Consider the following 11,898-nt stretch of genomic DNA (forward strand, 5'->3'; position numbering starts at 1 on the left):
ATATTTGTGTATATTTTGGTGTGTATATTTTCACCACAGTATTTTATATATATTTGTGTGTGTGTGTATGTTTTGGTGTGTATATTTTCACCACAGTATTATTTATATATATATGTGTGTATAATATAGATATGTATGTATAGAGTTGCTAGAGGTCAGTATTGACTCGATGGTAATGGGTTTGGTTTTGTCTTATATAGAGATAGATAGATAGATATACCACACACACATATATGCTATTTTAAAAAATCTAGAAAAAGCCAAATGATAAAAAATGATCACAATCACTTTTAAATGCTTAAACCATTGCACCATCAGGGCTCCAAAGCTTAGTGGGGTAAGATGGCCGTTTTCCCTGCTCAGGGATTCTGTGGGTTAGGATTCAGACAGGGCCCACCAGGGACAGCTTATCTCTGCTCCCCAATGTCTGGGTCTTCAGCTGGAGACTTGAGGCCGGTGGGTGGAAGCCATAACTGCTCAGTCATTCACATGCCTGGTGATTGGTGCTGGCTGAAGCTGGAGGCCTCTGTTGCTGTCCACGCAGGCCTTTTACGTGGTCTCTCTGCGTGGGCTAGTTGGGGCTTCCTCACAGCATGGTGGCTGGATCCCAAGGGCCAGTGTCCTGAGAGTCAGGTGGAAGCCGAACCACCTCCTAAGACCTCGCCTCAGCAGTCACGCACAGTGACTTTTGCCAGTCGTGGTCCCGCCCAGACTAAAGGTGGAAGAGGGTCAGCTTCCTGTTGTCACAGTGGCACGTAGGGCAGCAGGGATTGGCGTCCGCCATGCGCTCTGTGCTCACATGTTGTTTGAGTTGATTGCAATGTGTTCACATACAGTTTTTGTAGTTTAAAAAGACACTTGATCTATGCCCCATTTAAAAAAAAGAAAAAGCCTTAGAAAATTTGAGGATAAAGGATGCCTTTTATGTATTGAAAGTGTGAAGTGGAGAGAATGTGTGTCGTGAAAGGGACCAGTGGAGTGGGCAGGCTGTGCTCCAGACAGACCGGGCCAAGGCTCCAGCCCCTGCTGACAGCTGAGCCTGGGCAGGGTCTTTGATCTCTGTGCTTCCTCCACGTGCAAAGGGGCTCTCTTGGCCTCCCAGGGCCGTTGGAGGGGTTAAATGAGATGTACGATGCTCGGCTCAGTGTGTGGAGTGTGGGAGGCACCCACAGGCTTAGCAGCTTTGATGGTGATGGGAGTTCCGGCCACACGAGTGGCTAGTGTGCCTCACAGGGAGTGGCCTGAGCAGGTCTGGAAATACCGTCAGACTTTTAGCAAATACTGCTGTTTAACGCTTTGCAGGTTGATACAGTGCACATTGCAGACTATGAAGCAGAGCTTTTTCATAAGGAAATTTCAGCTTGACAGTTAAATTTTGAGGAAATGTATTTCCTTATTCGGCTCATACAGGGAGTCCTAGCATATTAGCTTGCAATAGGAGTTACTCTTCTGTTGTATTTATCTTAAACATAATTGTCTGGACAAGTCAACCCTCCCAGACATAGTGGTAGCCAGGTCCTGCATGTAATCTCATCACTGAATGAATTATGTCTGCGATGTGCCCTTGCTGTGGTTACTCTGTGTGGAATATGCTTTCTTTTATCCCTGTCATGATTTTTAAAATTTCAGTTTGAGTCTAAAGTATGCATTAAATGAAATTAAAATGTTTTCTGTGGTCTTAATTACAGTATCCCACCACTCACGTATCAGTTTGTGGTACTGTGGTGGCTTGCGTGTTGCTGTGATGCTGGAAGCTATGCCACCGGTATATCAAATACCAGCAGGGTCACCCATGGCGGACAGGTTTCAGCGGAGCTTCCAGACTAAGACAGGCTAGCAAGAAGGACTTGGCAATCTTCTTCTGAAAAAACTGGCTAGTGAAAACCTTACAAATAGCAGTAGAACATTGTCTGATATAGTGCCGGAAGACGAACACCTCAGGTTGGAAGGCATTCAAAATATGACTGGGGAAGAGCTGCCTCCTCAAAGTAGAGTCGACCTTAATGACGTGAGGATGGCGCAGGACTGGGCAGTGTTGCCTTCTGTTGTCCATAGGGTCACTATGAGTCAGAACCAACTCGACAGCACTTAACAACAACAGCAATTATAGTTCCTTAAGTTCGTATAAGTATCTAGCATCCCTAGACGGGAATTAAACGTTGAACTTTGGTGCCTTTACTGGCCTAAGTGAGAGGTAGAGCAGATGAGCAGAGCACGGGCACCCTCATGGGGTTCGTTCGAGGCTGATCCTTTCAGATATGCTTGATGACGTGCACGTGCTGTCCTAGCAGAGCGATCTGTGTAAGTCTCAGGAAGGTTGAGATAATGTGATGTTTTGTTGAAACTGATGAAACAGCTATTACTCTTTAATTTTGGTGACCCTTGGTTCTTCATGACTTCTGTTCTGGAAAGGTATTATATAAATTGAAATCATAAATTAAATTACATTAAAACAATATAAGGGAGCTTACTATTTAAAGAATTATTTGGGGGACTGTTTTGTAAAACAAATACCCCCTAGTTTGTAAGTCTGAATTATTTCATTCACATTAAACTGAAAAAAAAATGTATCTATCTTTAGAACTTAGAAGAAAGCTCTGTTTTGCCTAGAATATCATCAAAACTTAATTGTTCTAGACAGTGGAAAAAATGTCTGAGTTATTAAGAGTCAAGAAAAATTAGCAAAGTATTTCAAAGGGCATTGAGCGTTGATGTTTGTTCTTTTATAATTTCTTGTTGACACTATTATGGGCGGTGGCCCTGGTATTTAAATTAGTACCTGAAAAAGGGCAAAGAGCCTGGTGGTCAGGGGCTCTGGGGGCCTGGAGAAAGTCCTCGTCTGGCTGGGGAGGAGATGGTGCTGGGGAGGAAGTGTCCCTGGTAGAGAGGTATCTGAGGGGGGCTGAGACGAGAACGTGGCCTGAGAAGACTAATCACACCCTGGCTTGTAGGCCCCGGTGACAAGGACATGCTTTAGTCTGAATGCAGTAGGAAACCTCTGACAGCCATTAAACAAGGAAGGAACATCACTGGCTTGTTATAGAAGCTAACACTGTGGGCATATGGAAAATAGATGGGAAGAAGCAGGAGTAGATGTGGGGAAAGTTGGCCAGGAAGTTATGAGTTGTGGTGACTCGTCGCATGGCGATGACTCCCGGTGGTGGCTGGGATCAGGCTGGTGGCAGTAGAGCCGGTGAGGACTGTCGCTGTAGGAGAACTTTCAGAGAGAGGAGTGACAAGTGACACTCTGGGGGGACCGGGTGAGTGTTTGGTAAAACTGGCAAATAAATTTGTACAATTCTTTTAGGGTGGGGAGGTGGAACAAACAGAAGCTTTTACTAAGTGCTACTTGGTGACTGGATTGTGAAAGTAGAAAGCAAAGAAGGATCGGTAGTTGGAAAATATGGCGTTGGTGTTAGAAACCATGCCAGAGATTGCATGATAGAATTTTGCAAGACCAACAATTTCTTCACTGCAAATACCTTGTTTCAACAACGTAAAGGCGACTATACACGTGGACCTCGCCAGATGGAATACACAGGAATCAGGTCGACTACATCCGTGGAAAGAGACGATAGAGAAGCTCAATATCATCAGTCAGAACAAGGCCAGGCTCCAACTGCAGATCACACCATCAGTTACTCATATGCAAGTGCAAGTTGAAGCTGAAGAAAATTTGAGCAAGTCCATGAGAGCCAAAGTAGGACCTTGAGTATATCCCACTTGAATTTAGAGACCATCTCAAGAATAGATTTGACACATTGAACACTAATGACCGAAGACAGAATGAGTTGTGGAAGGACATCATACATGAAGAAAGCAAAAGGTCATTAAAAAGACTGGAGAGAGAGAAAAGAACAAAATAGATGTCAGAAGAGACTCTGAAACTTGCTCTTGAACATAGCATAGTTAAAGCAAATGGAAGAAATGATGAAGTAAAAGAGCTGAACAGGAGATTTTCAAGGACAGCTTGAGAAGACAAAGTGCAGTAGTATAATGAGATGCAAAAACTTGGAGTTAAAAAACCAAAAGGAAAGTACACGTACGGCATTTCTCAAGTTTAAAGAACTGAAGGAAAAATTCAAGCCTCGAGTTGCAATATTGAAGGATTCTACAGGGAAGATATAGAAGGACGCAGGAATCATCAAAAGAAGATGGAAGGAATACACAGAGCCATTATACCAAAAAGAATTGGTCGACATTCAACCATTTCAGGAGGTAGCATATGATCAGGAACCAATAGTACCGAAGGAAGAAGTCCAAGCTGCACTGAAGGCACTGGCGAAAAACAAGGCTCCAGGAGTTGACAGAATACCAATTAAGATGTTTCATCAAATGGATGCAGCACTGAAAGTGCTTGCTCGTCTATCCCAAGAAATTTGGAAGACAGCTACCTGGCCAGCCAACTGGAAGAGATCCATATTTGTGTCCGTTCCAAAGAAAGGTGACCCAACAGAATGTGGAAATTATTGAACAATGTCATTAATATCACACGCAAGTACAATTTTGCTGGAGGTAATTCAAAAGTGGTTGCAGCAGTACATGGACAAGGAACTGCCAGAAATTCAAGCTGGATTCAGAAGAGGACGTGGAACCAGGGATCCCAGTGCTGATATCAGATGGTTCTTGGCTGAAAACAGAGAATACCAGAAAAATGTTTACCTGTGTTTAAGGGCATTCATCTGTGTGGATCATAACGAATTACAGATAACAGTGCAAAGAATGGGAATTCTGGAACACTTAATTGTGCTCAGGAGGAACCTGTACATAGATGAAGAGGCAGTTGTTCGAACAGAACAAGGGGATATTGTGTGGTTTAAAATCAGGAAAGGTGTGCATCAGAGTTGTATCCTTTCACCATGTTGAATTTAGAGATCATCTCAAGAATAGATTTGATACATTGAACACTAATGACCGAAGACAGAACGAGTTGTGGAATGACATCAAGGACATCATACGTGAAGAAAGCAAAAGGTCGTTAAAAAGACTGGAAAGAGAGGAAAGAACAAAATAGATGTCAGAAGAGACTCTGAAACTTGCTGAGCAAATAATCCGAGAAGTGTGCTGAGCAAATAATCCGAGAAGCTGGACTATATGAAGAAGAACGACACATCAGGATTGGAGGAAGACTCATTAACAACCTATAATATGCAGATAACACAGTCTTGCTTGCTGAAAGTGAAGAGGACCTGAAGCACTTACTGGTGAACATCAAAGACCACAGCTTTCAGTATGGATTACACCTCAACATAAAACAAAAATCCTCACAATTGGACCAATGAGCAACATGATGATAAATGAAGAAAATATGGAAATTGTCAAGGATTTCATTTTACTTGGATCGGCAATCAATGCCCATGGAAGCATCAGTCAAGAAATCAAAAGACGCATTGCATTGGGCGAATGTACTGCAAAAGACCTCTTTAAAGTGTTAAAAAGCAAAGATGTCACTTCAAGGACTAAGATGCACCAGATGCAAGCCATGGTATTTTCAATCTCCTCATATGCATGTAAAAGCTGGACAGTGAATAAGGAAGGCTGAAGAAGAATTGATGCCTTCGAATTCTGGTTTTGGTGAAGAATATTGACTATTCCATGAACTGCCAGAAGAATCGAACAAATCTGTCTTGGAAGAAGTACAGCCAGAATGTTCCTTAGAAGCGAGGATGGTGAGACTTGGCTCATGTACTTTGGACATGTTATGAGGAGGGATAGTCCCTGAAGAAGGACATCATGCTTGGTAAAGTAGAGGGTCAGCGAAAAAGAGGAAGACCCTCAATGAGGTGGATTGACACAGTGGTAGCAACAGTGGGCTCAAGCATAGCATTGCTTGTGAGGATGGAGCAGGACTGGGCAGTGTTTCATGTTGTACGTAGGGTCACTATGAGTTGGAACTGACTGGATGGTACCTAACAACGACAACAGACTTCCTTCACAAGTTATAAAATGTATACAACCTTTTCTCCAGAAATCTCACTAATCAGAATTTAACCCATGGAAAGAATTCAAAGGTAGAGGAAAAAACTGGATGTGATAGAATATTCTTTATGTCATCTGCAGCAGAGAGGATTAGAAACCTAAATCGTGGGTTAATAAAAAAATTTACTCTCCTTGTAACTGTATTTTATTGGTTAATTCCTTTAATATTGGAACACTGGTTTAACAATTTTGAAATATTAACTCTTCTCATAACATTCCCTTTAGGGTTGATCGGGATGGAAAATGCTATACTGGAGTCCTCTGTGGTTTGGGGTGGAACCCAACTACAGGGACCCCTATCCTGCCAGAGCACGACATTGAGCTAGCGTTTGATGTTCAGTTCAGCGTGGAGGATATCGTGGAGGTAACATTGATGTACTTTTTACGGTGCACCAGTTCTCTCTCTCTCTTTCTCTCTCGGTTTGTCCACATGACCATTTAACAGTGAGTGCAGTGTCTGACATTGTAATCTAGCACCTGAGCCTGTTTCAGGAGGAGGGAAGATAATTAGAATCAGCCTAAAGTTGATTTCTATGACGTGGGGGTCAGACATACTTTCACTCTCCAACTTTTTCACCATTTCTGACACCAGGTGCCCCTTTCTCCCCACAACACTCTCTACTTCTCTCCTGGGTTCCATAATTCCTTGCAGGGGCCACACAGAACTCACAGATAGTACTCGCAGTTATGTGATTTATTAGGGAAGTAACAGGCTACAACTCAGGTTCAGGAGCAAGTTGGTAGTAACAGGATACAACCCAGAAGACAGGATGCAGTTCATCAATCAGGACAGCTTCCAACCAGGATGGCTCTCAGCTCCTTCTCAGCCATGCCTGCAAGCAGACCCTTTGCTCCCTGTGCCAAGTGATGGCCCGTCTCTTGGCCGTGCCAGCCTGCGGGCCATCTCCAGGCTTCTGCCATGCTCGAGCAAGTGTTAACAGCTCTTTAGCTCCTCTGACAAGTGCCTGGAGGCATCCCACTCAGTCAGCAAGCCTCCTGCTTGAAGATGGCCACTCAGCTCTCTCTTGCTTGTGAGCTGGCAAGCACCACCACAGCCGTTTGCCAGTCCCATGGTTCTCACTGCTTGTACTGCTGCTTCTGGACTCTGCTGTGGTTGCCACTGTTTCTTTCTGTCTTCAGTGTTATAGCTCTCTCTTTTCTGGGTTTAGGAGGTTCTTAGCTCAGGGACCCCAGGTCCAAAGGATATAGTCTGTTCCGGGCTCTTCTTGATGGCAGTGAAATCCCCCTCAATCTCTGTGGGGTTGGCCTTTATATTCAATTTCAAGGCATTGCCTTCCCAGCCAGACCATGAACTGACCAATCCCCTGGGTAGTCCACAGTCACTCAATTTGCATAGTAATTGGCCAGTTCCCTCAAGATCACTTAATCCTGTTGGGTGGTTTTATGCATCCTGTTTGCATAGTATGATGACCAATCCCTTGCAAGACTGTGGCTGTGCCGATCATTTTTGGCAGAATTAGAAACCCAAGTCCAGAAGGGTCATATATAAGTGAAACCCATTGCACTGAGGGCATGGTGTTCCAGACACAGACGTGCAGCTCTGACCCTGGAGTGCTCGCTTCTTGGTGCCCCCATCACTTGCCTGTTTTACTTCTCTTTTCTGGGAGAAGTATCTTCCTGGTAGAGACGACACTCTCTGAATTTCACATTTGGTATCTCCTGGCACAGTAGGTTTTTCTGGGCAATTGAATTGAATACTAGGACCGTAGGACTGCTGTGGGTCTGTATCCAAGACTCATTCTATTCTCGTTTTGGTGCAAATCAAGACTAACTGGACATCTTTGCTGGTTGATATTGGGAAACGAGGACACAAGTCCTGCCACCTCCTTCATCCTTCTCACAGGCACGGCGGGCTTGCTGACTGATGGCCAGGTGCAGACATACTCTAGAGAAGTGCTGCCCAGAGCACTTTCTGTGAGTGATGCCGGTGATGGGCTGGCCTGTGATAAATTCTGATGCTAAGGTTAAGCCTTCAGAAATTTGTATAGCAGTTTGACAAGGTTAATTTTACATCCTTTGCATCTAATAATTAAAAGTTTGGACTTGTGTTTCATATGTTTTTATATTTCATTGTTCTCATAATTCATTTTTACTGCATTTTACAAAATGAAAACAAAGCTTGTCCTGCACCACAGATAGTTTGAGAAGCACCACTCTAGAGAAGTTCCATTAAGTAGAGGAGGTTGACATAACTGTCTTAAAGGGATGGGGAAAAAAGGAAGCTGAAGTCAGACATGGTGAGCTTGTCCTTACTCCAAGATGGCACTGCTGTGAAACATTTTCTACGTTTTTGATTTGTTAAGTATTAACTGCCCTTGCACATAAAGGGACTTGTTGTTGTTAGGTGCCATCGATTTGGTTCCGACTCATAGTGACCTTATGTACAACAGAACGAAACACTGCCCAGTCCTGTGCCATTGTCACAATCGTTGCTATGCTTGAGCCCATTGTTGTAGCCACTGTATCAGTCCATCTTGTTGAGTGTCTTTCTCTTTTTCGTTGACCCTCTACTTATCAAGCATGATGTCCTTCTCCAGGGACTGATCTCTCCTGATAGCATGTCCAAAATATGTGAGACATAGTCTTGCCATCCTCGCTTTTATGGAGCCCTCTGGCTGTACTTCTTTCAAGACAGATTTGTTCATTCTTCTGGCAGTCTGTGGTATATTCAGTATTCTTAGCCAACACCTTAATTCAAAGGCATCAATTCTTCTTCTGTCTTCCTTATCCATCGTCCAGCTTTTGCATGCATATGAGGTGATCGAAAACACCATGCATTGGGTCAGGCGTACCTTAGTCTCCAAGATGACATCTTTGCTTTTTAACACTTTAAAGAGGTCTTTTGCAGCAGATTTGCCCAACACAATGCGTCCTTTAATTTCTTGACTGCTGCTTGCATGAGTGTTGATTGTGGATCCAAGTAAAATGAAATCTTTGACAACTTCAGTCCTTTCTCCATTTATCATGATGTTGCTCATTGGTCCAGTTGTGAGGATTTTTGTTTTCTTTATGTTGAGGTGTAATCCATACCAAAGGCTGTGGTCTTTGATCTTCATCAGTAAGTGCTTCAAGTCCTCTCCACTGTCAGCAAGCAAGGTTGTGTCATGTGCATACCGCAGGTTGTTAATGAATCTTCCTCCAATCCTGACGCCCCATTCTTCTTCATATAATCCAGCTTCTCGGATTATTTGCTCAGCATACAGATTGAGTAAGTATGGTGAAAAGATACAACCCTGAGGCATACCTTTCCTGACTTTAAACCATGCAGTATCCCCGCGTTCTATTCGAATGACTGCCTCTTGGTCTATGTACAGGTTCCTCATGCGCACAATTAAAGTGTTCTGGAATTCCCATTTTTCGCAGTGTTATCCATAATTTGTTAGGAGCCACACAATCAAATGCATTTGCATAGTCAATAAAACACAAGTAAACATCTTTCTGGTATTCTCTGCTTTCAGCCAGGAACCATCTGACATCAGCAATGATACCCCTTGTTCCGTGTCCTCTTCTGAATCCAGCTTGAATTTCTGGCAGTTCCCTGTCCATGTACTGCTGCGACCGCTTTTGAATTATCTTCAGTAAAATTGTACTTGCATGTAATATTAATGATATTGCTCAATAATTTCCACATTCTGTTGGATCACCTTTCTTGGGACTAGATAGAAATATGAATCTCTTCCAGTCAGTTGACCAGGTAGCTGTCTTCCAAATTTCTTTCATAGACGAGCAAGTGCTTCCAGTGTTGCATCTGTTTGTTGAAACATCTCAGTTGGTATTCTGTCAATTTGTGGGGCCTTGTTTTTCGCCAGTGCCTTCAGTGCAGCTTGGATTTCTTCCTTCAGGACCATCAGTTTCTAATCATACGCTGCCTACTTAAATGGTTGAATGTTGACCAATTCTTTTTGGTACAATGACTCTGTGAATTCCTTCCATCGTCTTTTGATGCTTCTTGCATCCTTCAGTATTGCAACTCGAGGCTTGAATTTTTTCTTCAGTTCTTTCAGCTTGAGAAATGCTGAATGTGTTCTTCCCTTTTGGTTTTCTAACACCACGTCTTCGCACATGTCACTATAATAGTTTACTTTGTCTTCTCAAGCCACCCTTTGAAATCTTCTGTTCAGCCCTTTTACTTCATTATTTCTTCATTTTGTTTTAGCTACTCGAAATTCAAGAGCAAATTTCAGAGTCTCTTCTGACATCTGTTTGGGCCTTTTCTTTCTTTCTTGTCTTTTTAATGACCTTTTGCTTTCTTCATGTATATCCTTGATGTCATTCCACATTGCGACTGGTCTTCGGTCATTAGTGTTCAGTGTGTCAAATCTATTCTTGAGATGGTCTCTAAATTCAGGCGGGATATACTCAAGGTTGTACTTTGGCTCTTGTGTACTTGTTTTAATTTTCTTCAACTTCAACTTGAACTTGCATATGAGCAATTGATGGCTGTTCCACAGTCGGCCCCTGGCCTTGTTCTGGTGGATGATACTGAGCTTTTCCATGGTCTCTTTCCACAGATGTAGTTACTTTGATTCGTATGTATTCCGTGTGGCGAGGCCTATGTGTATAGTGTCCGTTTATGGTGTTGAAAAAGGGTATTTGTAATGAAGAAGTCACTGGTCTTGCAAAATTCTATCATACAATCACTGGCATCATTTCTATCACCAAGGCCATATTTTCTGACTACCGATTCTTCTTTGTTTCCAATTTTCACATTCCAATCACCAGTAATTATCAATGTATCCTGATTGCATATTTGATCAATTTCAGACTGCAGAAGTTGGTAAAAAATCTTCAGTTTCCTCATCTTTGGCCTTAGTGGGTGGTGTGTAAATTTGAATAATAGTCGTATTAACTGGTCTTCCTTGGAAGCGTGTGGATATTATTCTATCACTGACAGCGTTGTACTTCAAGATAGATCTTGAAATGTTCTTTTTGACGATGAATGGAATGCCATTCCTCTTCAAGTTATCATCCCTGGCATCGTAGACCATATGATTGTCCAATTCAAAATGGCCAATACATGTCCATTTCAGCTCACTAATGCCTAGGATGTCGATGTTTATGTGTTCCATTTTATTTTTGACGATTTCCAATTTTCCTAGATTCATACTTTGAACATTCCCTGTTCTGATTATTAATGGATGTTTGCAGCTGTTTCTTCTCATTTTGAGTCATGCCACATCAGCAAATGAAGGTCCCAAAAGCTTGAGTCCATCCATGTCATTAAGGTCCACTCTACTTTGAGGAGGCAGCTCTTCCCCAGTCGTCTTTTAAGTACCTTCCAACCTGAGGGCCTCATCTTCCGGCACTATATCGGACAATGTTCTGCTGCTATTCATAAGGTTTTCACTGGCTAATCTTTTGCAGAAGTAGACTGCCAGATCCTTCTTCCTAGTCTGTCTTATTCTAGAAGCTGAGCTGAAACCCATCAGCAATGAACATTAGAATGGCCAAAATCCAGAAAAACTGACAATAATGAATACTGGCTAGAATGTGGAGCAACAGGAACCCTTGTTCATTGCTGATGAGAATGCGAAATGGTACCACCATTTTGGAAGACAATTTGGCAGTTTCATATTGAGTTAAATATGCACTTTCCATATGATAGAGTAATCCAACCCCTAGGTATTTATGCAAGTAATTTAAAAATCTGCCTTCAAATAAAACCTGTATGTGAATGTTTATAGCAGATTTATTCATAACTGTTAAAAACTGGAAGCAACCAAGATGTTCTTCAACGGGGTGGATAAAGTGTGGTGTGTCAGTACTGTGGAACGGATAAAGTGTGGTGTGTCAGTACTGTGGGACGGATGAAGTGTGGTGTGTCAGTACTGTGGGACGGATGAAGTGTGGTGTGTCAGTACTGTGGGACGGATGAAGTGTGGTGTGTCAGTACTGTGG

General features: G+C 42.7%; 1 protein-coding gene across 1 annotated transcript in view; it reads left to right on the plus strand.

Moving 5' to 3' along the window:
• Positions 1-11,898, plus strand: part of TDRD9 (tudor domain containing 9) — a 131,505-nt gene that overhangs the window by 109,912 nt on the left and 9,695 nt on the right. Inside the window, exon 34 of the mRNA XM_004376801.2 lies at positions 6,205-6,343. Coding sequence (XP_004376858.1) covers positions 6,205-6,343 — 139 coding nt within the window. The remainder of the gene's footprint in view (positions 1-6,204; positions 6,344-11,898) is intronic.

The sequence above is a fragment of the Trichechus manatus genome, unplaced genomic scaffold (genome assembly GCF_000243295.1).
Source record: "Trichechus manatus latirostris isolate Lorelei unplaced genomic scaffold, TriManLat1.0 scaffold00045, whole genome shotgun sequence".
In the NCBI taxonomy this organism is placed as follows: Eukaryota; Metazoa; Chordata; class Mammalia; order Sirenia; family Trichechidae; genus Trichechus; species Trichechus manatus.